Source organism: Pleurodeles waltl, chromosome 7 (assembly GCF_031143425.1).
Source record: "Pleurodeles waltl isolate 20211129_DDA chromosome 7, aPleWal1.hap1.20221129, whole genome shotgun sequence".
NCBI classification, from domain to species: Eukaryota; Metazoa; Chordata; class Amphibia; order Caudata; family Salamandridae; genus Pleurodeles; species Pleurodeles waltl.
In genome coordinates, this window is record NC_090446.1 from 1,040,194,066 (window position 1) to 1,040,220,591 (window position 26,526).

A 26,526-nucleotide genomic window follows, 5' to 3' on the forward strand; every position below is an offset into this window, starting at 1 on the left:
GGAAAGGAAAATGAAGTTACCCTATGTTTGGAAATGTAATCAGTTTGGTGTTGATAAGTTTTGTCAGTTGTGGATGTAGCTCACAGCATGTTGATGTCAGTGGGATATGGGCTAGCTTCTGTGACAGTCATTACATGAAGTCAAGTTTAGACGTGATTGAAAACCTCTCTTATGCACGTTGACATGATATTTTTCGTGCTAATATTAATTAATTTGTGTTTGCTCTGTGAGCATTTGAGTGCATTTTAAGTCTATATGCTTCTTAAGTACAGCAATAGTTCAGTGATTATGCTTTGTCCATCAAAAATATAGAGACACTATGATGAGTAATTTTACAATGGAGTTGAAGGTATAGATCATAGTATTTTGAATGCAAAATGTGCACAGTAGTACAAATGGTATAGACCCTGTAGATGTGAACGAGGCCCCTGGGAGCTGGTGTAGTTCAAGCATCCAGCAGCAATAGAGAAGTATAAAACATAGGAAGAGCAATAATTCATACAAGTACAATTTTCTCAAAATATAAGATATGCTCAAAAGCATTATTTTTCTTTTGCATGTTGTGCAATGTCTTGGCGCTTCTACAAACCACTCATCACTTAGCACTGAGAAGAGACTGGGTTATGACATGTTTTAATTTTTGCTCTATATTTTATGCCCAACTCTCTGAACGCTGTTAGAAAACTAGGCTGCCAGCTAGATTCTCACTTTGAAAAGGCATGACTAGAATACATCAGCCCTATAGGTTCTTGTTAGACGTGTGTCAGTGGTCACTTAGCGGACGAGTCCATCAGAAGCAATGTTTGTTTAGTTACCATGTGGGTTTTCAATAATGATCAGGATTGGTTGCTCATTGTAGCTCAAGTGTCTCAAGTTATCAAGTGACATATGTAAGTCTTTTCTCCAATCTTCTTGTATCATGCAAGTGGAGAGATCTGTATAGGGTCCAAGAATCCCTTCCTTCTCCCTGTTGGATACTGTAGGATAGTGTGTAGGAGGAGACTAAGGATCCCAGGTATCCTGTGGCGATAGATAGGGCCCTGTCAATGCGCTTCCTGTTAGCCTTGCATCTTCCCACTGACTGGATGGCCGCCAGGAGATATATGTGGTTCTGCCCTCTCACCATCCTTCTAGATACTTTTATGCACTACTATAGGAGGCATGATTATTTGCGCCTTCCTATCTTTGTTGGCTGTCTTGATCTAATGAGGCCTGTCCTATCCAGAAACTATCATCCCCACAAGCCTCAATACCTTGAGCATTTATAGAAACAAAAAAAGACTTGCTTTAACATGTAGAATCTCAAATCCTTGTTCCCTTTTATAGACCAGAGATAGGCATTTATGCCTTTAACTATACTTTGATGCAATACAGGTAGCTCATTTTATGCTAATTGTATACACAGAAACATAGGTTAGCATAATAATCAACCATAAAATAAAATAAAACTAGCCCACCACATGTCTTGCTCATAATGAGTGTGTCTGCAAGTGTGCAGGGTGATTGAGGAAGATGTTTCTTTTACTCAGCCTGATATTGGTGAACAGGTAGCACGGTCACAGATGTGGCACAGCTTAAGTTGTCTTGACCTCCGAAAGCTTTTGTGAAGCTAAAAAGAAACGTTAGCCTTATTTTTGTCTGAAATGTAAATATGTAGTGTCCAAACTGGTTTGAACTTTGGAAAAATTGTACCTAAAATATTACTTTTGATTGGCTTGGGGTACAAATGTCATTGACTTGCGTTTAACTAACCATTTCTAGGTCACATATTAGCTGTCTGTTCTACTGATATGCTATCCCCAGCCATCCCCAATGGGATTCGTGCTTTAATCTGCCCCACTAGGAAAGTTAATTTGTCTGCTGCCCAGCTGGTACATCAAAGACTCCTGAAACAATAGACCCATCCTTGAGAGATTTATTTTGTAAGAGGAAGGGGTGGAGGGAAGGTGAAGCCTTCATATGCTGATTAGCAGCTTCTTAATGTCAAGCTGTATGATTGGTAAGCACTTTTGAGAGCTTGTTACAGATTTACTGGGAGACATCTGTTATGTTTTGCTTGCTTTGAGGTAGGTGAAGTAACGAGCATCTTGACCCAGTCAAGGCTTTGCCTCTAGTTAGTCTTGTAGCCACCTCCACCTAACCTCACCTCCACATAAAAATATCTTATAATACTCTGTACGTCTGCATAGGTATGTATACATGTATTATATGTGTGGTTGCCCCTTCTCTCTTTTCCTACACCCCCTCCCGCCCTGGTCTTACCTCTTGTTTCCTCTACTTCACTTCCTCCTTTCCCCCTTCATCCATCGCTCTTCTCATTGCAACACTGTTGAGCTCCTCATCCTCCCTCGTGTTTGTTGCATTTCTCATTCAATGTATGACCTTTATGTCACTGTTGTTGTATAGATAGATAGATAGATATGTGTGGGTATCTGTATCTGTGTATTTAAATATTTTTGTTGATCTTAAGAGCAATAAACGCAGTACAGTATTGGAGAATCTGACTTTTAAAATCCCTTCATTAGATCTTCTCCACTTTTAAAGTGGTAACCTGTCACCTGCTTAGCTCTTGAAAATATCTGAAGTATGACAAGGTGCATTGTGCATATTAGCTATTCTATCTGAATAGTCCAAGATAGATCCTGCCACCTCCGATGTCTGCCTGATGTGCCTATTAAGTCCTTTCACAAAAATGCAGACGTCTTTTAATTGAAACAAGCCATTCAGAAGAGAAGTCACAACTGTTTCATCTGACATGTTATTTAGAGATTCAGGTCCTGATTTAGAGATTGGCAGAGGGGTTACTCCAAAACAACGGTGACAACTTTCCCGTCAGCCGAAATATAAAGCCCATAGGATTTAATGGGATTTATCTTTCAGTGAACGGGATATCCGTCACCGCTGTGACACAATAAGCCCTCTGGCAAACTCTAAATCAGGCCCTAAGTGACAAGATAACAGTTGTAATTAAAACTTTACATTAAATGTAAAGAACACTTAACATTACTGTAAAGAAAACATGGTAAGCTATTCATGTGCCACTTTTTTACAGACCTCAATATCAGCTTTCAATAACTACACCTACAATATGTTTCTTCCCAGAGATCTGAAGTTGGACAATGTGATGCTGGACGCAGAAGGACACATTAAAATTGCTGATTTTGGAATGTGCAAAGAACATATGTGTGATGGAGTAACAACGAGAACTTTCTGTGGTACGCCGGACTACATTGCACCAGAGGTAATATATGCTTCAAGAAGTCAGTCATAGGTCAATATAGGCTCTTTTCATTGATATATCCTGTGGGAAGTTTTGTTGGACGTTCAGCTCTTCTGGCATTTACAGTAGTCCATGTCTTTGTGCATCACGTCAAAACAAATTGTTCTGACAAAGAGATACTAGGTCTAATATAAAAATATCTGAGTTACTTGTAAGCTCAGTAAGTGTATGTTTGCTTGAATGTAGGGTACGTTTGAAACCAACAAAACTATCCCCACTATGTATTAGTGACAGTTGTGTGACACTCAGTTAACATTTAAGGAATTTACACTCCAACAGAGTGCAAAAGTCTACTAAAGTGTGCAAAAGTCTACTAAAGTCTACTTTGGATAGAAAAATTATAGACTTAACGATTTAACCAAACTTTTTCAAAGTCTCTTAATGCATATTTCTCGGTCATATGATATGGGAAATTAGGCTGCCATTAATACCATGAAATAAAGCCCAGTTCGGTCACTTAAATGTTAGACACCCTAGTCTTCAAGCACCTATGGCACTTTTACAAACGGTCCCCTTTGGAAGTAACAGCAGATGCTGCAAGGCCAGCCTGAGAACGAAAGGAGCTCTGTCAAAAATGTCGAAAATATTCAAACAAGCTTCTACTCCCTTCAGCCTTGTTCTTTCCTGTCTTTTTCTTTACATTCTCCCTCTCGGTCTTTCTTATTGTCCCCAGTGTGCCTCTGCCTTAAGCCCTGGCATGATTGAGATAGAAGTAGTGGCCATCGGCTTCAGCCCCCCAAGGCCATGCCGGATGGATACATGACCAGTCCAGCTCTGTGTTGCTGAGGTTCTGCTTATATTGTCTGGCATCAGCACTTAACTGGAATCATCGATGCTCGTGGAGTAGTTCTCTGCAGTGGCCAAGGCATTGCTTTGCTGACACAATCAATCTTCGGTTTGTTGGAGGGGTGATATTTTCTTTTCAAAATGTAAGGCACGTTTAATACCGTGCGATGGGTACAAAAGTGTCAGAACCTGGAGAATATGAAAGTAATGGTGGAAGTGAATTGTGATGCCTTGGATTTTCAAAGATTAATTCTAAAGGACAAGGAGCCTGGAAATGGCGGACAAGATTTAAAGTTGAATCAAGTCTTAAAGCGGCCACTGCCATTATCCGCTGCAAGGACAGGCGCAGTGCAGTCTTTCAGGTGCATGCTCTTCATTTGAAAAGAGGGCATCATTCAGTCCTGGGTAAAGTATGGCTACTATGACAACACGTTTTGGGGTGACAACATGGAGCAAGCTAAGAGAAAAATAGGCAAATACCTATTGTGCTGATGAGGCAGCTTGTAACGAGGGGTCCCAGCTAACATTTGCTAAGGATTCTTAACTGACCCTCATGCCAGAGTCCGTTACTGAATTGGCTTTAGATATCTTCTATCTGGTCCTCGTTTGGGAAGGGTTGATCTTCAACTGTCTTCCTGTGTCAGTGGAGCTATTCGTAATTGTTTTAATAGTCTACTCTAACAAAAAACCCATAAATAAAAAATACATAATACACACACGGATGGGCTTTTGATCTGTCCTCTTCACGCATTGGTGTGTTTAGCTGTCCTTCACATGTACCTTCCGCCCACCATAGTAGTGGGGCAATGCGATAGCTCACTTAAATCACTGGCTCTCTTACACTGCGAGTACTAGGGTTGGTGGTTCAATACTTTACGTTGCCAATGTTTCTTTCCTCGTCATTCTTTATAATATTTTATTTTTAGTTATCCATTTGTGCTTACATTTCTTTGCACCAAGAAGAATGACATTTTCTTATGAAATGCATAAAAACAAAAAAATGTTTATATACATCTGTTGAGTTTACCTGCTTGCTAGGAAGCAGCTATACAGTGCTACTTAACTTATATGGAGTAGTTCATTTATTTATTTTTATATTTTTAATTATAAACATATGGTTGACAGAGTTAAGTGGTGATATGTTTTCTTTAATTTTATTTTGTTGGCATATTCTTGCAATGAATAATAAAAAAAAAAAAATCCATCACACCAGCTTGCCGGGGCCAGACTGACTGGCTAATCCAAAGCTTTTCCACTTGAAGATGCACATACTGAGGAAGTTATACTTGACTAGTGTATATTTGGCATTGAATGGGGCACAAGTGTTCCCAATAAAGTAAACAGATTATCTTGTGTCTCTTCACTAGTTAAAATATGAATTTATTTTTTTAACTTTATATTCAGTTTTTATACAACCAAACAAAAACATTTGACAGCTTTTCCAATCGTTGCATATACAGAGCACAAAGGAGCAATTATGTGACTCAATAATTTACAGGTGGTAGTTTGATACATGCTGACTATACAGTCTTCAGTGAGGTACACTATTAGACATGTCTGCCTAAGGGTGGTCTTCCCCCAAATGTTTTGCCTACTTGCCTCATCTTTTTACTGAATCTTTTTGTTGGCCTTAGAACTCTGAGCACTTTACCACTGCTGACCAGTCCTAAAGTGCATGTCCTTCTAACTTAAACATTGGTATATACACAGTTGGCATATTTAATTTACTTGCAAGTCCTGTGTAAAGGGGTATACCATACACCTCTGACCTGAAAATTAAATGCGCCTAGTGGTCCTGCAGCACTGCCTATGCCACCCACACAAGTAGCCCTTTAAACATGTCTCAGGCGTGCCACTGCAGAGCCTTTGTGTGCAGTTTTGCTGCCACTTCGACGGGGCATTTAAAACATTTTGCCAAGCCTTAAACTTCCCTTTTATTACTTCTAAGTCACCCATAAGGTAGATGCTAGGTAGCCCATAGGGCAGGGTGCCGTGTAAGTAAAAGATAGGGTATGTACCTTTAAGTTTTGCATGTCCTAGTAGTGAAAAACACTTAGATTTGTTTTCACTGCTGTGAGGTCTACTCCTCTCTTAGGTTAACATTGGGAATTCCTTATTACACTTTTAAGTTGTGCGTCCAGATTGAGAGGGAGTAGCTGTGTCAGGTTTCATGTCATTGTAATGGTAATGATAAATCCTCTTCACTGTTAAAGTCAGATTTAACATTACTATTTTAGAAATGCCACTTTTAAGAAGTGGGCCTTTCTCTGCTCTTACAGCTCTGTGTGCCTGCTGCCTGTCTCCAATACATGTATGGGGTGTGTGACAGCTACACCTTGTGCATTCCCTCTAGACAGCCACAAATACAGGAATATTAGGTGTGTCTGAGCACTCACCTGCATTCTGAGGGCTCTTCCTGAGCAGGAAGAGTGGGAGCGGCTGACATGCTTGAATAGGCAATGCCTGTCTCCACACAAAGGGCTGATTTCTCCCTACTGATAGTCTGGAGCCAGGGCTGAGAAGAAAGGCCTCTGTGTACTTCAAATACCCTCCTTTGAACCCCCCCCCAATATCAAAGGAACAACAGGTGTAAGTACTGGGTCTCTGACACCACCAAATCAGACACTTCTTGACTTACAACTGAACTCTGCCAGAAGAACTGTTGTGCTGCATCAAAGACTTACTCTGCTGGACCTGCTGACCTTGAAGGCCCACTTTTCTGCTGTGCTGCCCTGCTGCTCTCTGACCCTGCTTAAGGAGAGCTGACCTCTGCATTGCAACCAACGTAATCTCCAATGGCTTGTTGGCTCGCCCACTGTTGCTTTGTACTCAGGGATGTCAAACTCTCTACCCCTGCTCCTGGTTCACTAGAAATAGATTCAGATACTTGCACCAGAGAAATCAACGCATCTCCAGTCTGCTTGGAGCAGAACCTGCAAATCAACCCTGCTGTAGGAGTCGGACCGGTGTATCGCTCTCAGAACAGATGCCTCACCATCGACAGCCCAATGTTCTGATCCACATATCTATCGCAGCAGCTTAGAGAGATCGATGCAACCCCTCGACTGCATTGAGAAAGCTGGCGCATCGCAACTCGGAACCAGCTTGGCTCGGCATCTCGTCATCAGAACCGACGCATCACCATCACTACTTGAAGAAAACTAATGCATCACTGATCATCGACTGCGGACTTGAACTTGATGCATCACATGTCTGCACCCCTGCATCTCGCTGTTGTGACCAGAATCAAGGTACTCTATTCACTGAGCCTGCGTAGCTTTTGTTCCTGGTCTGCGTTCTATTGCAGTTTGCCTGAACTGTTGCCCCAGTCCAGCGTGACTGGATAACCCCTATTGGTGCTTACTGCTTCTAAGCACTGGAATTTTTTTATTATTCAAAAAATCATAACTCGACTTCTGCTTATAAGAGTTTTGTCATTTTAGTCTTGATTTATTTATAAAGTTACTGTCTATTTTTGTAGCCTGGAGTTGAGTTTTTTGAGGCGTTTTGACTGTGTTATTCTGCTTTGTGTTGTGTTGCACAAATACCTTACATATTGCCTCTTTAGATTAGCCTGACTGCTCCGTGCCAAGTAACCAAAGGGTGAATGCAGGCCATTTTTTCATTGTGTATCTGGCTTGCACTGACTGATTTTGTGGTTCCTGCTTGTACAGGGTGCATACTCTGAAGACCAGAAACCCAATTTCTAACATATTCTATTAACGGACCCTCACGCAACATGTTTTGCAATAAATGGGCTATAAGCATATCAGAAATCTAGGTCTAGAATGCATCTCCTATGTGCTGGCTATTCCACTCCCATTGCCTTCCCAAAATCAACCATTCACCCCTACTCATCTTCTTGGGCTCATCACAGCAATTTGGCTCCCATGCAGTGCCTTCTCAAGCTACCCCTTGATGTCCCTCCCCTCAGGGGTCTTGTCCGAATTTCAACAGCAAGGAGGGTGAAAGATGCAGACTACCAAGTGTTAACATTCAATAGCAAAGTTCACTTTTGAAAAAAAATGAAATTGTTTTTATATAGTGCATTGAAGTGCTTTATGGCGAGTAGCACCCTACTTCAGAACCCAAGATAAGTGGTTAATCTACTGGTCATTGTTGATTACTGCAATTAGTCATGTGGTCTTAAGAAAACAAAATCATGCATTTACTCCAGTTACTTTGTAAAGTATTATATTACTCTAGTTAGCTGTAATCATTAGTGAGGGCTGTACGGTTCCAGGTGAATGGCTGGTGAGATAGATAGATGCGATGGCGGATATTAGGTAATGTTCGTTTCAGTGGAGGCTGAAAGCAAAATCAATTGAAGTGGCGCTAAAAAATACAACATACACACATAACATTCACTCATATTATTACATACCATACACACATAATATAATGTAACATACACAAATAACATACATAACAAACACACATAACATGCACACTGATATAAATAAAAAATAAATAAAAACTTAACTCACTCGATGTTCAGCTGCATGTCCTCAGGGTGCAAAGCCCACAGCCAACTCCCTCATCCAATCAGGACACTGTTACTGTTTTCATGCTGTTAAGTAGCATGAAAAAAGTGTCTTGATTGGTTGTAGCGGGCTTGCTCCATACTCCAAAAGGCACTGTATGCCTGTGCCTCTCTCCATCCCAGCTGTCCAGGACAGCCAGTTTGGAGAGGTTTGAAATGCGCATGTTGGTTTGGCTAACCATCATGCGCACTTCAAACAAAGGGGCCACTCCTTACTGCTGCCAATCATTGGCAGTAGTGACACACTGGCCCTGCCCTCGCTCTTTCTTTGCTGGCAGAAGGCATCAAAAATAAAATGGTAATAAAATCATTTTATTACCGTTCATTTTATTACCATTTTATTTTTGATGCTTTCTGCACAGTAGTGCAGGGAGGCGACGCTCCTCCAGTCCCACAGAGGAGCCGCCACTGATTAGTTTAGAGGGATAGGGTTTTAAAGAGGAGAGGTTTTTGATCTATCAAATGAGGTATCAGCCAATTGTCAAAATACCATAAAAAAAGATTAAGGCAGGCATAAGACTGAGAAGAGGCTATATTCAGAAAAAGAAGGCATGCAGGATGTTTGGAGCATATTGGGGGGAAATCTTTCTGGGATAACAAGCAACTGGAGGATGTAAGCTGTAGAGAGAAACAAAATTATACATAGTGCTCCATATCCAGACATAACAGTTTAAATGTGATTTCCAAGTTTACACATCATTTAAACATTAACAACTTTAGTCTTTTGAGTGCTAAGCCTAGGGCAGTCCTTTTAAACGTAGTCTGGAGTGTCCCGGCTATGGTACAGGGTCTGGGATCTGCACAAGGAGAGATGGTGAAATAAAAAAGGTATCATTTAAAGATCTTTACTCGTTATTCTGTAATTAAATGTTTTCTCTTTCTCACTAACCATGAATAATTTGGTACAGGCTGAGAGTGTCTTGCTAATATGGAGTGAGAGATACCCTATTTTGTCACCTAATCCCATTCAAGTGTATGTTGTGTGTGTTTTTATATGTGGTTATTATAGTATATGTATTGTATGTTTAAGCAAGGCAGAGCAATGAAGGCCTTTGGGTTCCATTTTGGAAGAAATGAGTAGATGATTATGTGATGTTGTATTGTGGGTAATTCTGTGCCCAAAAGCTGTTGGGTGCAATAAGAACTTCTGAGTGGAACCATCCCCTTTAAAACAGTGCTTGAAAGGTGTCTCCACTAATTATGTTGACTACAGCAGCGCTACTCTCCAGATGGAACAATTTGCTTGCAGAAGGTCGGGAGGCGAAGTTCAAAGGTTATCATATAAAACTGCTTAAGATATCTTATCCACCTTCTATCTTTTCTGTGGTACCATGGACTTTTCTTCTTTTTAAGTGTATTTGTCTGCTGTATGCTATTGTTGAGATATTTAATTATTTGCATTTGGGTCAAACTATTACTTTTGCTATAAGAACTGAGTTCATCTTAGCTGGACCTTCTAACAGGTGGTGCTGTTTTAAGTGCATTTAAAATTAAATACAGAAAGCAGAAACTTTAATAAATCATACCTTATTTATTCCTTGGTTGGAGATTAAACTTGGCAAAAATGTTGCATCCATCCTCTAAAGGCTGAGAGTGCAGAGCGAATTCGGAGCTTCCCAGAAACTCCCATCCGCAGCTCTTAATAATTTACTGTTGCCTGTGGGAGGAGCATGACCACTAAAATATCAATATTTGAATTAAAATGACATCATCGCAGCCTTGGATTTTTTATGAGGGTTCACTATGGGGGTATTAAAATTTAAATAAAATGTGTGTCCTCTATTTGCATAGCCAAATGCATCTGCAAGTAATGCGCTGCCATTTGTTATAACTGTTAGTAAGTTAGGCCTAGAGATAGTGGCAAAGCCACCACACTGCCACTGCCACACTACTAACTGGCACCCTACATGACTTCTGCACATCTTAGTGCCAGCAAGATTAGCACGTACTGCTTTTTGCAGCCAAAAGCTTAGCTCGCCAGCACTTCTGTGTACAGTAAAAAAGAGTGTAAAATATCTTCTAAATGTTCGTAGCAAACTCAGGCCGGCGAAGGCAGAATTACAGATTGCACGCTCGACTCATAAAATTGGCAGCTGACTACATGCAGGCAGTGAGCTATGGTAACTTGAGTACACAGCAGCATACGTGTTAAAAAGTAAAATACAAGCATTGTTGTGATTAGGCGGCATACTGCTAATTAATTCCGTAAAGTGACTGAACTCAGGGCTTGCTTCACAAAGGTACTCATTCACGTTTGTGTAAGTTTATGCTTTTTTAGTATTCACAAAAATGCATTTTAATTAGTGGCGTAACAAAGGCCCCCACAGCCTCCACGATGTGGAGGGGTTGGGGGGCCCTGAGCTCCAGGGTGGTCCCTCAGCACCAGGCTTGCGTACATCTGGATGGGGCCCCCATCCATGTTCTTTGCAGGAGGACCCTCTCACCACTGATTTTAATAGTCATTTTATGACTGTGGAGACTCCACAATTGGGGTGCTCATAAAAAGATAGGCCTGTACTACCTTTTTATGTGCGGGGTTCCACGCTCTGACTGCAAAGTCTCCCCTACCCGTAAACCTACTATTAAAATGCATTTTTGTGAACCCTGAAAAAGCGTCAACTTACACAAACGTGTAAATTTACCTTTGTGAATCAGGCCTTCAACTTGTACTTTCGCACTAATATGATTTGTCCTCAGATCAGGAATATTTTGATTTTTTTTTTGTAGAAACACCACCAGTTTAACAAAGCACTGTTACAAATGAAACTCAAAGCCACAAGTGACAAATATTAAACAATGTATAATTTACTGGTTTTAAAGTGGGGGTGGGGGGGTTAAAGAAAGGATACCGCAGTTTACTGCTGGAGTTCACAGAAGACTTTATTCGGTATGAAATAATTCAACCCTTAAATTACATAAACAACAATAAATAACCATAATATCAATAGGACAATAAAATAACAATAATCGTAATTTAAAAACAGATCAAACGTCATTTTCAAGGATAATAATCTAAAACGTCCCTTAAAAAAACTCTAGGTTTCTACGCCAACTAATGGCTCCCCTCAAAAACAATCCCAAACCCCTCCATACCAATGCATCTGAGGCCATTTGCAGCCACATAAAAGCAGGACGAAATTGCACAAATCCCTTTGGCCTCAGCAGGGGTAATAAAAAACATCTTCTAAAAGGTGCGTAAAAAACACAGAATAATGTAAAATGGGACAAGGTCTGCAGGGACACCCCGTCACAGGGACACGGTCTGATAGATTTTTCACCATACTGACCTAACGGAAAGCAGAGATTATTTCTGATGACCCCCAAACGGAATCGAGTAATAAGAGTCCTTTCCCTCAGGTCATTTATTACTAGGAGATAGGGCTCAGGACCCACCCCCATCTTTAGCATAATAAAATCCCTGACCGATTGTTTCCCTAGTTCCTTTCCCTCTCTTTCAACCCTCTGAATTCTTAAGAAATTCTCCTTCACCCAATTTTTATCCTGGCTAGTCAGACCCTGGTGAGAGTAAAACAAATCCGGCCGTCCCAACTCCAGTGCTACCTTCCTTATGTACATCAGCCGGGGAATGCATTTTACATTATCGCAGGCCAAACAATCCCTTAAAATCTCTCAATTAAAAATAGCTAATTCATTTCTACAAATCGAAATCCATAACAAAAGGGGAGCCAACTGAATAGTATCTTGCACACACTCAAGATCTAGTTCTAGATGCAAGCAAAAGCCAGAGGTATTTTGACCAACGTCCAATAGTCTTCTACAAAAATGATTTTCTTCAATAATGGCACTCGGTGTCCATATACCCCGAGTGCTGCACCATACAACAGGACAGGAAGACATTTACGCCTATAAATTTCAAGCAGAGGCTTAATGGGTTTGCTTCCTACTCTTAAGCAAAATCAAAAGTGGCACCAACTGAGGCATGGAAGAGCATACTCCTTCTAGCAATAGAAGGTTTCCATGAGCCTTTGTCATCAAAGATTACCCCTAAGTATGGGAATTCATTGACCCTACTAATAGTTTGATCATTAACCTTTAGCTCCCCAACCCTGCTCAAAGGTTTACCACATACCATAAAATGTGATTTCTTATAGTTTATCTCTAGGCCCAAGCCTGACATATAAGATGCGTAGGCTCTAACAGCTTTACGAAGACTATTCATGGTGCGGGCCATAAGGACCGCATCATCCGCATATGTCAATACCGGGACACTACTGCCATTCACCTTTGGGACATCCCTACAGTGCTCCACCAAGAAATCTGACAATCCATTAGTATATAAGAGGAACAGAGTAGGGGCCAACACACACCCCTGGCGAACGCCCTTGGTGAGCCTAACAGTCTCTGAACATTCCCCATTTGTCCCCACCCTCACATTGGCAACCGATCCGATAGTGGAAGTACCGGAGCAGCTCCACAATATCAGCATCCATCCCTAACTGACTTAACCTTTCCCACAATATGGACCGATTTACCTTATCAAAGGCACAACTAAGGTCCATAAAGGCAAGAGAGAGGGCGCCCTTCCTAGCTTGCGTATATTTCCCAATCATCATCAGAAGATTAAGGCACTGCTCACATGTGCCAAGACCTTCCCTAAAGCCATACTGATCCCGGCTCAAAATTTCCTTTTCTACCATCCAAGCCTCAATACGCCTTAAGATGATCCGCCCCAGAATCTTCCCAGAAGAGTCAAGTAGGGAAATAGGGCGATAGGACTTCGGGTCATTCCGAGTCCACTTTTTAAAACCTGGAATAATACAAGCCCTTCTCCAAGAGGCAGGAATTCCCACTGTAACTGCCGCATTAAGAACATTTAAAAGAACAGGTGCCCATAACTGAGGGCAAGATTTGTACAAATCCATGGGAATGGAGTCCGGGCCCGTGGCTTTATTACTAGCACTGCCCTGGAGTGCATCAATAACTTCCTGGAGCAAAAACCTGATCGCTAAATTGGGAACCACCACACACTCTTTTTCCCAATTATTTCTTAGAGGGATTCCCTAAAACAATTCTCCAGAAATAATTTACCCAAACCTCTGGGGCAATATTGCAACCCAAACCCTCGGATGTCTCTGTGGCAAAATAACCTCTATTCGCCACCTTCCAGAACAAACCAGGATCCTTCAGGACTGTGGCGCGCTCCAACTCTACCCAGGCCTTTGCTTTAAATCTATCCCTTCTTTCCCTCAGAGCTCTTTTGTACTCAATCCTTGTTGCTTTCACCACTGGCCTATCTCTGGGATATTCCTTGAGGACCGTTTTCATATTTGCCCTGGCATTGTAACAAGCCTTATCAAACCACCCACGTCTGCGCTTGTTGGGACGCCTGTCTATTGAAAATAAACAGTCTCTAACTTCTATGTTTACTTCAGCAATTGCAACCATCACTTCTTTTGGGCTCGGAGTCTCTCTCAAAAGTATATCCATAAACAAGGGTAAGTTACCCCCCACCACCCTCTCAATAACTTGTTGGGCATCTACCTGTTTCCAGCTAAGTCGCCTACCCTGATCTCTTATCTTCACTGTTGCAGGACCGCCCGCCCTAATTTACTTAGAGCCCCTGGAAGTTTAAAGCACACTGTGAGGGGGTTATGATCACTCATACATTTTCCAAGCATCTCTCCACCAATTATCAGATTTTTCAATGACGGAGACACGAAAATGTAGTCAATTGTGGTGCCAGACCATCTACCCACAAATGTTGGGAGCTGGTGAAAATCTACTACTTCAGTGTCCCGGAAGTTCAAAAGGCCCAACTTCCTAAGTTCCTTAATCAAAGCCCTACCTCTCACATTCTGAATGTCATCCACCAAGTAGTCCACATAGTCATAGTCAAAGGGATTTACCATTGTACTGCGGCGGCCCAGCTTAGCATTAAAATCTCCCGATACAATGGCACAAAATTCCAAACCCACCTCCTCCATTCTATGTTTCAACACCTGGAGAATGGAGAAAAGAATCCCAATTTGACACTCCCCGTCCCATACAGCATTATAAAAATTAACCAACAAAACATTAAAATTATTAGAAACAATTACCCAAACAGGCAATATACCCTGATGGTTACAGTTAATTTGGAAGGAAGCCACTAACTTGGAGAAAGGTATTAAGGTAACCAGGCCCCCTTTCGAACAACCTCCGAGGGACTGAGCTGCTGGGATGGCGAATCTATCATATCCATCCCAAGCAGCCAGCCCCTCATACCATGTTTCCTGCAGCATAATATCATAGTCAGCCACACACCTAACCCAATCCTGGTTGGATATCTTGGCATCATACCCAGCAATATTCCAAGAAATAAGATCACACTTCGAGCCAACCCCCTCCAACGCAATCACAGTCTTGGTGCATTGTCAATCCACCCCTGGCAAGTCCGAGTTTATATTGTAATCTGTTCTCCTGCAAATTGGCCTCAGGGCATTCTGGCCTAAGGGGGGGGGGATCCTGCCAAGGTCAGGAGAGGGGTCGGCGCCCAGTCGCATATGATTGTAAAAATATCCCAGGGGGGCCATACCAATTGATTCTGCCCTTGAAAAGGCCTGACTATATGAGAAGAGAAGCCGTTGAGCCAGGACCGGGTATTTGACATTTATAATAACACAATCCTCGACCACTTCTTTTTTCCTCTGCCCAATCCAGTCAATTCTTCGAACAAACAAGACATCTTCAAGATCCTTACATGAAAAATTGCAGTTTTTGCTCAGCCAATAACCAGTTTTATTTTTTTATTGAGCCATAGATTCTGTTACCCCAAGGGCCAGAGCAGGAACATTAGTCAATACTACCACATAAGGGGCACATGCTGGGGGGAGATCCAGACGGGCCAATGAAGACTTTTTACTCAACAGATTCTGATTGGACTTCCCAACCTGCTGTGGGCAAGCCCCCCTAACCACCACAGAACCACGGTCAGGTTGCCTTCCGAGGCTAGAACCATTCAAGGCCCCGCTGCCCATTGGTGGGGCGGTAGTTGGGGCCAACACAGACTGAATACAGGCACCATGGCCCCCAGAACTTGACGGGTTATCCAGATGCTGAGGCAAACTTCCCAGGGGCCCAGCATTTTTCTCCTGTAAATTCTCATCCACACTAGGATGAGATACACAACACAGGGCCTTACACCCCCCCCCCATAGAATGACTCCCTTGGCTTCTTAATTCACCTAGCTGAGTAACTTCTTTTTCTATCACCGATAGTTTTGCCATCACAGGTGACAGAATACCCTCAATCATCTCCTTAAGCTTTAGCAAAAGAATGGTTGCATCACAGCCCATTGGCTCGCTAGATTTTGTACCACCATATATCTCCTTGGAACTAACCACAAGAGAAGCTTTCATTTTAGGGACAGATTTCTTCAGTGTTTTTTTCTTCCTTGGCGGAGGGCTACACTTATCCATAGAACAGGCCACAGGAGAAGACGACAAGAGCCTTTGGCTTCTTCTCGAAGGCCCTGGGTCGCCAGAGTCCACTAATTTCTCCGCATGGTCATGCTCTAATACAGCACACAGCTCTCCTCCATGATGGACCACCACCCCCTCCTCCTCCTCCAAGGCCACTGAAGGATCACTGACTAACAAGACATGACGCCAATCCTCCATCTCCATAGATAGCCTCCTCTCCGCCAAGTCAATTTCCTTGGTCACAACTCCAACCGCTCTCGCAAGAAAGGAGTCCAAAGTAGTATTTACATTACCCTGCCTGCCACCTCCACCACTCATGGCTCCAGATAGCTGGCCCTTTTTTCGCCCCATTTAGCAAACGGTAGCTCCTCACTGAGGGCAGCAGCAGGATACACAGTTTGAAACAAGGGCTTCAAGCAGAAAAGTCTCCAGGCACTAATACAAAGGTAATTACCAAAAAAACTCACCATCCACAGCAAGATGAAAGGGGGGTGGCCCAGCCAGGCCTCTAACGGTCGATGACGGGTGCAAGACAGGCCCGCCCTTGGCCCGGGCTTTGCCTGGGCACGTCCCACGCGTGTCCCGCGAAGCGGGCGCGCACACAGCTTTTACAGTGGGGCTCAGGTCCCGCCCCTTGCCTTCTCTGACCTCCTTCGCGGTCTCCTTGCATCCAGCAAAGCGGGTGCGCACACAGCTTTTGCAGCGGGGCTCAGGTCCCGCCCCTTGCCTCCTCTGACCTCCTTTGCGGTCTCCTTGCGTCCCTCATTGCATTTAATAAGTAATAATGTTTTTGTAAAGAGGTAGAAATGTCATATTTGCACTAAAATTTATTGTAATTTTAAACCCTTGTAAATGGTAACGCTAGATTTTATTCAGAAAATGCTACTTTTAGAAAATTAGCATTTACTTGTTCTAACCGTTTGGTGCCTACAGCCTTTTTCCTGGGTCTCATGGCTAGGTGTATCTGGAAGGTGGCCTTTCCATATTCCTCACGAGACAGTGACACAGTGGGGGACCAGGTGTTGGCAAGGCCATACTGCTACGATGGGAGAGGCGGAGCTGTGCACAGCCCCACTTACATTTCAAAGGAACTTCCTCAGCACACTAACAAAGGACTTCACAGTAGCCGTTTGTCACCCTTAACATCCTGGGCCCAGGGCAGGAAGGGAGGAAATTTCCGAACCTTCTGTGGGGAAAACTCCAGATGTTTCTTCCACTTCAAAGCTGGCACCAAATAGGATCCTCAGACCCACTCCTCAGTACACTCCTGGACCTGTGGACACTACAAAAGGACTGCCCTGCTGCTTGAGGCCTGCCCTGCTCTCTGAGAATGAAGACTGGAACTGTCCCTTCATCCCAGGCTGAGTGACCCCAAGGCTCAGTTGGCTGACCTCTTGTTCTGAGTTAAAGGGAAACATCAAGCTCCAGGAGCCTCCCTGCAATTGCCCAGCTGACCTACTGCACTGGACCAGCCTGAGCCCTGCAGGCCTCTGCTGTGGTGAGTCCCTGATTTTCAAGAGCTGCCTCCCCGGGCCATGGACCCTTGGCTGACCTTGGATAGAATGCCACCTGTCCTAACCGAAGGTTCCACCAAATACGGCGCTGAGTGTTGCCAAGCCTTGCCCCACAGCTGCATGCGTCATCAGAATCAACGCTGAGCAATGCAGAACCCTGCAGCTGTAAGCTCCAACGTAACCAACACCGAGCGGACATGAAGCCTCTCAAAGCAATGCAGCACAGACTGCACATCAAGGACATGAGGTATTCCCAGTGGGCTAAATTTGATCCTGTGCTCTGCCTCCGCTCCTTCATGGTCAGCCTCAGCTTGTGCTTTGTCCCGTTCCAGAGTGACCATATATCCTCAGTTGGCAATTTTCACCTTTTGGCGCTACTTTAAACAAATCTTTAAAATTCAATACCTCCAATTCAACTGATTGGGTTTTTGTTATCTTGGTCTCAAATTGTTTATTATAACATAATCTATTTTTCTAAATTGGATTGTATTTTTTCTTGTATTGTGTTTTCTCTTCATTACTTTTTGTGTGCTGCATAAATACTGTACACATTGCCTTCAAATTAAGCCTGACTGCTTTTGTACCAGGCTACCAGAGGGTTAAGCATGGATTAATTAAGTGACTTTTGTGGTTCACCCTCACGAGGATTGTGGTTGCTTGAGAATGGTTAGCACCCCTTCAGCTAATAATCTAGTTCCTCACAGAGATTGTACTGCCTGAACATGACGTGCAGGTATTTATATGCCTTTTTGACACATGTGTTTGCACAGCCAAATACGGACACACTCGCACATTTATAGTTTGCCATATGTCAAGTAATTTGAAAACGAATCAAGAGTGATGTGGGACAAACAAAATAATATTGCTGTTCGAATGTTCATATAGTTTAGATCTACGAGATAGAATGGAGTGTGCAAATGAAAAGTCATGTAAAATAAAAATGTAAGCTCATATAGCACTAAAAATCAATGATACACCAATCTAGTTATTGAATTCCTGCCTATGTATTGCACCCTGGTGATGCTTTAACGAATTAAACAATATTTGCTTGAAAGGTTAACTCAGCTCTGCCAATCCAAATGTTTTGGCTTCTGCCTAAGAGACATTATTGAGTCAACCTTTCAATCGGCATGTCATGGTTAGCCTTGTCTTAGACTACCCACAGATCTAAGGATATCAGAGCTGCTCAGTCGTCCTCATCCAAAGCAAGGATCATGTCTTATACTCCTCATGTAGCCCAGAAGCCTAACAGTCAATCATGTAGAAGGTTATGACAATCCACTGCTTCCTATAGTCACGCTATCGTGAATTACAAATTGTACTCTGGTATGAGAAGTTTGATGTAAAGCTGCAGTTAGCCATCATGCCCAAATCTGTATTGGCTTTCTTCAGACAGAGTGAATTTATGACGTGTTATGGCTTCTGTAACATTGTCCAAATTGATGGATGCATTCACTAGTTTTTATGATAACAGCAGCAAGGTGTAACTAATGATCTAGGGTTGGGAACTGCAGGTATGGCGGTGGTTGAGATTATTTATTGTCCCTTATTTTGGTTATTTTTAACCTAAAATGTGTGCAAGTCTTGCAGTGCTGATGTATTGCACATTCGTCAGCATTTAATGTCATTGTTATTCCGCAGATGTTGAAGATCTCCAGTGACTGACTGATGCATTTGGAGTATGATAAACTTTATTTTTTTGATGGCTCAGTATGTCTCTCCTAGTTTACTGCGACTCTGTTAAGTTTGGAAAGTCAATGATGTACCATATGTCAGATGTTGTGAGTTCTTTGATATTTGTGTTATACAGGTGTAATACAGAGAAAATTCTATAGTTAGAATATACATTTATTTAGTTACCTTTATGGGATAGAAAAAGAGGTGAACATTAGCTGCACTATATTAAAAGCAACATAAACATTATGGTGGCATGTGGGAAAAATGGGAGGCCAGCTGGAAATGGATAGGGTTTGTGAAAATGTTTTAAGTGAGTCTTGAAAATGATCCTTCTTATGTCAGTAAGTTGAGATATGACACATATTATAACGTCTACAGGAATAGAAATTTAGAGGTAGATCGATGTCACAGAGCAGGGATTTCCAAACCCTTATTGCAACACAAAAGAGGGTTCTTTAAAGATTTCAGGTTTTTTTATTTTGGAAATGTACAAATGGGTAGGATTTACGTTCTCAATCCCATCTGAGATGGTAGGTTTCTTCTTGCAGTAAATGGGTTGCTGCAGGTTGAGGCCTTCTTAAGCGAATTACTTGAAAGGTTGTTAAGAGAGAGGAAAATCTCTTAATTCCTGTCATTTAAACTAAATTGGTACGAAAATGTGTGCTAACCTGCACAAGGCATGGACATTTAATTACAGGAGTGGGGGGTGTGAACGAAATTTCAAGTGGAGGTAGTTGGATAAGAAGAGTTGAGTTCCTTAGGCATAGGAGCAGACATTTTGGCTTGGTGGGTTATGCTTAAGGAAATTGAAGGCTTAGAGTTTATAGTTTATCCAGACATGAGATGGGTTAGGTAGCAGTCGCCTGTTTCTGTTCCCGACCCTAAATAGACAGGTGCCGTTGTGAGAATGAATATCAGGACTCTGCGGGTGTGGAATGGTTAACTATCACATTAACATTTTCTGTCATGCATGCAATTGATTCCATATACGAAATTTGCACCCTACAAACAAAAGGGATGTAAAGAATTGGTGCCTGTAGATTTGGAGCAGTAGTAATCACTGACAGTATAACTGGCTGAGAACACAAGGTGTTTATTCCCAGTACTGTTGTTCTAAGAATTGTAATAAATATTAGGAGGGATGCACCTGCTTAAAATAGCAGCTTGAATTTCTAAGATGCTACATATCTATTCCAAGGTTTTCTTATTTGCTCTCGAAGTCATTGCTTGTTCCGAAACTTGCTGGTTGGCCAGGATAAAATGGAGGATAATGGCACAAGGTCTTAAACAGAAACACTCTGATCCTTATATTCAGGCCTATACAACCTCAAACTAATTTTCCAGCCTAGCACGCAGCTTCTTAAGGACCAGTTTTTTTTGTCTCATACATTTTTAGCCTTGTGCATATTTATGATCTCTTACTGTAAAAGTTGAAACATATTACTAATAAAGCTTTGCCAAAACAGAGGTAAAGCCTTTATGTATCAGGCCCATTTCCCCATATACTAAGAATGGGTAAAACGTTTGCTACGTCAGGCCCTAAGCCTTTTTTGTTTCGTGAGGGTCTGAAATATTAGCCTTGTGTGTACGTGACCTTTTGTCTTGTCTGTTGGAAGTTGCTCAAAGATTTTAACATCTTGAGTTCAAACATACTGTGCTTCCGGGCCAGTCGAAATGAAAAAGATAGTCATCGAGTCACTTGTGAGCTAGGCGAAAAGCATCAAAGGGAATAACCAGAATATTAATTTCAAAGGAATAAGATGCAGCAAAAGCATCACAGGTGATCTTTTCAAGAGAACAACATTTTAATGTACTGACCTTTCAAAAATACCCATGGGCACCTGCAGAGTCTTAGTAAACATTAGTGCAGTGTCATGCTTTTTGATGTGCCCTTATCCAGCCAGTTACCATGACACCAGCTGAAGTTTAACTATGCTTTTTTATCCTATCCACCTCTTGCAGTTTCTTTCTGCAGAGCTATTGTGGGGCGCTGATGGGCTTCTTTGGTCTTAAGGGAGTTTTCATGATTAATTGACATTTTGCCCATGTTAATGTTTGCCCCAAATCATATAGAAAAGGCTAACAATTCCATTTATTTTTATCAGATAAAGGTATCACCAGTAAGGCGGCATTGAAAATGACACTCATGTTAATAGTCAGAAAACTAGATGTAACTATCTATTTTAGAGACGTTTCCCCAGTCCTTTCATGTGGGCTACACCACCACAGTTCTCGAAATGAGACATTTGTGATGTTCTCATCATAAAGTTATACACAGATGGTTTCTGGTGCATATTTGCCAACCTCCAAATACCTTCATGTTAAACCATTCAAAGTTTTACACTTTTCTGACATTAAAGTTTGCAATATCCAAACAATTGAACACGAATATGGACCCCTCCTCCCATGCTGTTCATACAATTACAATAACTTGGTCACATGGTTTACAAAATGTTAGAACTGTCTGCTCTTGGCATGGTTTTCCCTGTTCTTTTTGCTTCTGACATCCTGTTTTTGATCCTGTGCTGAATTTGTTTTTGCTGGCTTTAGGACTCTAAGCACTCTACCACTGCTGACTAGTGGTAGGTGCAAGTGCTCCCTGTCTAACTTGTACTGGTGATTAGTTTATTCAGGATTGGCATATTTAATTTACAAGTAAGCCTCTATTAAAGTGCACTGTATGTGCCCAGGGCCTGTAAATCCAATGCTACTAGTGGGCCTGCAGCACTGATTGTGCCACCCACATGAGTAGCCCTGTAAACATGTCTCAGGCCTGCAATTGCAGTGTCTGTGGGTGCAGTTATAAACTGTCATTTCGACCTGGTAAGTGAACCCACTTGTCAGGCCCAAACCTTGCTTTTTACTACATGTAAGTCACCCCTAAAGTGGACACAAGGCAGCCACATGGCAGGGTGCTCTGTATTTAAATGATAGGACATTTACTGTTTTTTTTGTTCATGTCCTGATAGTGAAATACTGTTAAAGTTGTTTTTCTCAATTGCAGGGACTCTCTCTCCCTTGAGGTAACATGGGGATTACCTTGAAATAGCTTTTAAATGTAATTTCCCCTTGGGAGCAGATCAAGATATGTAGTTTGGGGACTCTGAACTCACAATTTAAAAATCCATCTTTTGGTGAAGTTGGTTTTGGAATTGTAAGTTTGAAAATGAAACTTTTACAAAGTGGGCTTTTTCTTGCTTAACAATTCTGTGCCTTAATACACACCTGGGTCAGTATGACAGTTGGGTTGTTTGTGCATTCACTCTAGAGTCTAGACAGTCACACAGAGGGAGCTGAGGTGTACCCTCCATATCCTGATGGCTTATCACCAGGCTGATGGGTCTTCCTGAGCTGGAGTGGTGGAAGGAGCTGACTCTTACACCTGAATTTGACTGTGCATGTCCTCACTCAAAGCAGCCCCCAACACCCTAGGGTGTGTCTGGGTCCAGAGCAGGAAAAGGAATGGCCCTGTGCACTACAAAGACTTTTCTTTGAAGTTTGCTCACTTCAAAGACAGAAATGGGTATAAGTACTGAACCTCTGACACCACATAGTTAGAATCCTTCTGGACTGAGGAAATTCTGCCGGGAAGAAGAGCTGGATGCTGTATGAGGGACTGCCACTCTGCCTGTTGTTTTATTTTGCCAGCTTGCTGTTTGCTGCTTCTGTCCTGTGAGTGAAAGGACTTGGTTTTCCATATCCTTCTTCCAAAGGTTCTCCAAGGGGTTGGACTGAGCTTGCCTTCTGTTAAGAAGTCTCAGGAACATCAAAGACTTCATCAGCCAGTGCCTGGGCTCTTCTGCCGAGAGTCCTGACTTGCAAAGTGGTGCTAACTCCAGTCCCTGAGCCCTTCGAAAGGCAAGCTGGTCATCTGAAGGATAAAAATTGATGCACCACAAGACTCGACGCAGCGTCTGTCTCGCAGCTGAAGAATCAATGCAGGGCCTGTCCCCCGACTGCAGGATTGCAGTCCCATCACCACAGTGCGTCTGAATTTTCTATGCGTCGTCCCTGGGTGTCAGCTTTTGTTCGACCTCTCATCGCAGTAAGGAACCAAGGCTGTGTGTCTGAAAATCGATGCATCACCTTTCCTGTGAGGAAAGAATCAACGCATCACCTCCCCTTCCAATAAAGAACCGATGCATCATCTCACCTGTGAGGAAAGAATCAACGCATCACCTCAACTGCAAAGTAAGGAACCAACGCATCTCTTTGCTTTTCCAGCACCTCACCTTCCCTTTGGCTTGCATTGTCTTTGTTTTTGACGCATCCCAGGTACTTTGTGTTAAAGAAATACATCCATTGATTCCTATAGATTAAGACTTACTCAGACCTTTAGAAAGTGATATCTTGACTTCTGTATGTTGTTTTTTTGTCATTCTGGTCTTATTTTATTCGGATAAATATTTCTAACCTGCTGTGGATTCCTTTTGTAGTGTTTTCACTGTGTTACTGTGTGTGTGCGTGTGTGTACAAATACTTTACACATTACCTCTGGAATAAGCCTAACTGTTTGAGCCAAACTACCAAGGGGGTGATCAGGGGTTATCTTAGCTGTGTTACTCCTTTACCCTGACAAGAGTGAGGGTCCCTCCTTGAACAGGGTGTAAGCCACTGCCAAATAGAGACCCAATTTCTCAGACCGACTTCTACAATATTTCTTAATTGAACGCAATCAAAATGAGACACAGAATGGTCTTCTCTTATATTCCGTTAGAAACCATACTTGGAAAACACCATTTAAAGATAAAATAACCCCACTCTGGCACAAACTAAACTCATGATTTCACGCAGAGCATTCTGAACATCTCGTTGTTTACACAAATTACATTTCATGGAGAAAACGTGCTAGAATTGCCACAAGACGTCAGAGACATGGCACAATATTCATTGCTCAATATTAAAATAATATGTAACCACATTTTTAGATACACCAAAGAGCTCTTCCTAAAGTTCCTCCCTCGGAATTTCACTTATGTTGCTTTAGGCATTCCTTTTAGTACTAACTCACATAGAATGAATATTTAGACTCCTTAACTGATCGACCTCATGTTCACATTCGGCATTAAGACAATTCTTTGTAACTGAAAAACTAGAAACCATCTCAGTTCGTACACAGTGAAAATTTTGTACATATATTAAAAGCGCTGACAACATAACACTGTAGCAGCCCCATGGTAAGCCTCCAGACGACCAATCTGGGAGAAACTAGACAACTACCTAGTGAAAATAGACCCAGCATAAACAGTGGATTACAGACTCTTGTTGCTCTTCTTTATGTCAGAATAAACTCTACTTCCCAGATGCCCACAAAGTGTGTTTATCTTGCCACCTAAGCTACATAAACAATAAAGATCTCACCCTCGTGTTTCTATCCTTATGTTCTCTCTTCAGTCCAGGAAGATAACAAATAGACCAGCACTGCTTCACCTTACACTTTCTTTCTTTTAGCTTCATCCTAGTTCCTGGGCTTGTAAAGTATATAACTATAAATCTGTGTAACACAGTTGACTCAAATTGATATTACTCCTGACTGCAACCTGCCAAACTCATTTAGATGATGAATGTGTTATCATTTTTGCTCATTTCTACGCAGATCTTCCTTTTTTTCTTATAACTATTATTGTTGTTGCTGTAGTAGTATATTCCTCTTTTGTGAAATCCCGTTATGCTTCTTGAAGTAAAGAAGAACCTGCTTCCACAGTATAGGCATGTGTGTTTGATGCTACAGCACTTTTCCCAGAGCGATTGTGCTGGTTGCAGTGTATGGTCTATACCTATTTTAGTCACCAAAAGCAAATTCACAATACCTACATGGGCAGGGTGAGTATTGTTTGAGAGAGTCCATTTAGCTTTGTTAGAGCCTAATCCTGTCGTAACACTCTGCCCTTTCTTCATAATCATCATTAAATTAAAAGTCAGGTTCGGGTCCTTTCAGGAGGGGGCTTGCTTGATCCCACCCAGCAAGGTCTGTAATAGAAATGAAAGTATGAGTAAGAGTGGAGAACCCACCAGGGAGAGAAACACATCATGGGGTAGGATGGGAGAGGGACCACCACGCTTCTAGAGGAAAGGATGCTGAACGAAGAGGCGGGATTAGCTCAATATTTGCTATTTCAGAATCTCGATTCTTCAAATGCAGAAGTTTAGGATTCTGACTCCAAATCCTATATTTTCACCAGTCACTTAAAAACAGTGACATTATAAACGCAAGTACATTTGCCAGTGTAAGGGATGTTGGTGCTACCACAGTTTGAAAGCATATTGGTGAGTGAGTACATTTTCTGAAGGTACCCTACTGCTGATCTAGCCATATTTTGGCACAATTCAAACTGGTTTCCGCAGCACATTGATGGAAATAACAGATTGTGGAAATCACAAGTAAATGCTGATTTTTTTTTGTTTATTGTCTGTAGGTGTCTGTCGGTAGTTTTCGAAGCTCTTTGCATTCTCACTTCCCGCAGTTCGTTTCTACATCATTAGCCCTTTGAACTTTGGAAGAGTGGTATCCTTAAGAGACGTCACTCATTAGCATGAAGGCAGGTTCGCTGTATGCACCTGACCTCTCTAATTTTGCTCTCGATTTTGCGACAGCTTTATACCTGGCTGTGCTGCACATCACATGCACAGACATCCTGGCTGTAATAATGAATTCAGAGCGTTCACACTTACCTATGTGCCAGCGTGCATACAGTATATGTCTTGTCACCTTCGTTTTTCACATCACACCCATTCCGATTGCTTCGGGGTGTGTGACTTTCCAAGGACCCTTGGAAATGCAAAATGATTTAAAGTTCGTTCGGAAGGCTAGCAAAATACAATTTTTCATAAAATGGTGCTGTGTTAACAGTATAAGCCTGCATCAACGCAAAATCAGTAAGCGCCAGCAGCATCGTCGGCTCCATCATTGTTTTGTTTCTAAGCCCTGTGCTTGGAGGAAAGATTGAGGACATTGAGAAGTACTACTTTGTATTATTTATGCATAGTTTAACTAACTGCTGTCAAACACGTTCTTGCAATATAATAATTCAATTGTACATCCACAGGGTAAATCTTTCTTTAAAAATATTATGGTGACTGCAGTTTTTTAGAACCCAAAAGCACGAAAAACCGATTTAAAAAAAAAATCAATATCAACCCTAGGTTGACCGTTCTTGTACGTAAAACGTTCACTTTATGGTGAAAAGTAGATGTCGTCCCCATGTGCAAAAATGTGCTGAAGAATAAGAAATTGCTCAGGTCAGTAATATACCCAAATTTTGAAGAAAACATTATAGCGTAACAAATATATTGATTGTAACACAA

General features: G+C 42.0%; 1 protein-coding gene across 2 annotated transcripts in view; it reads left to right on the forward strand.

Annotated features, from left to right (window-relative positions):
• Positions 1 to 26,526, forward strand: part of PRKCA (protein kinase C alpha) — a 1,238,381-nt gene that overhangs the window by 1,079,669 nt on the left and 132,186 nt on the right. For both annotated transcript variants that reach the window (XM_069199886.1, XM_069199888.1), the window contains one exon: positions 3,103 to 3,241. In XM_069199886.1, the coding sequence (XP_069055987.1) occupies positions 3,103 to 3,241 (139 nt within the window). The remainder of the gene's footprint in view (positions 1 to 3,102; positions 3,242 to 26,526) is intronic.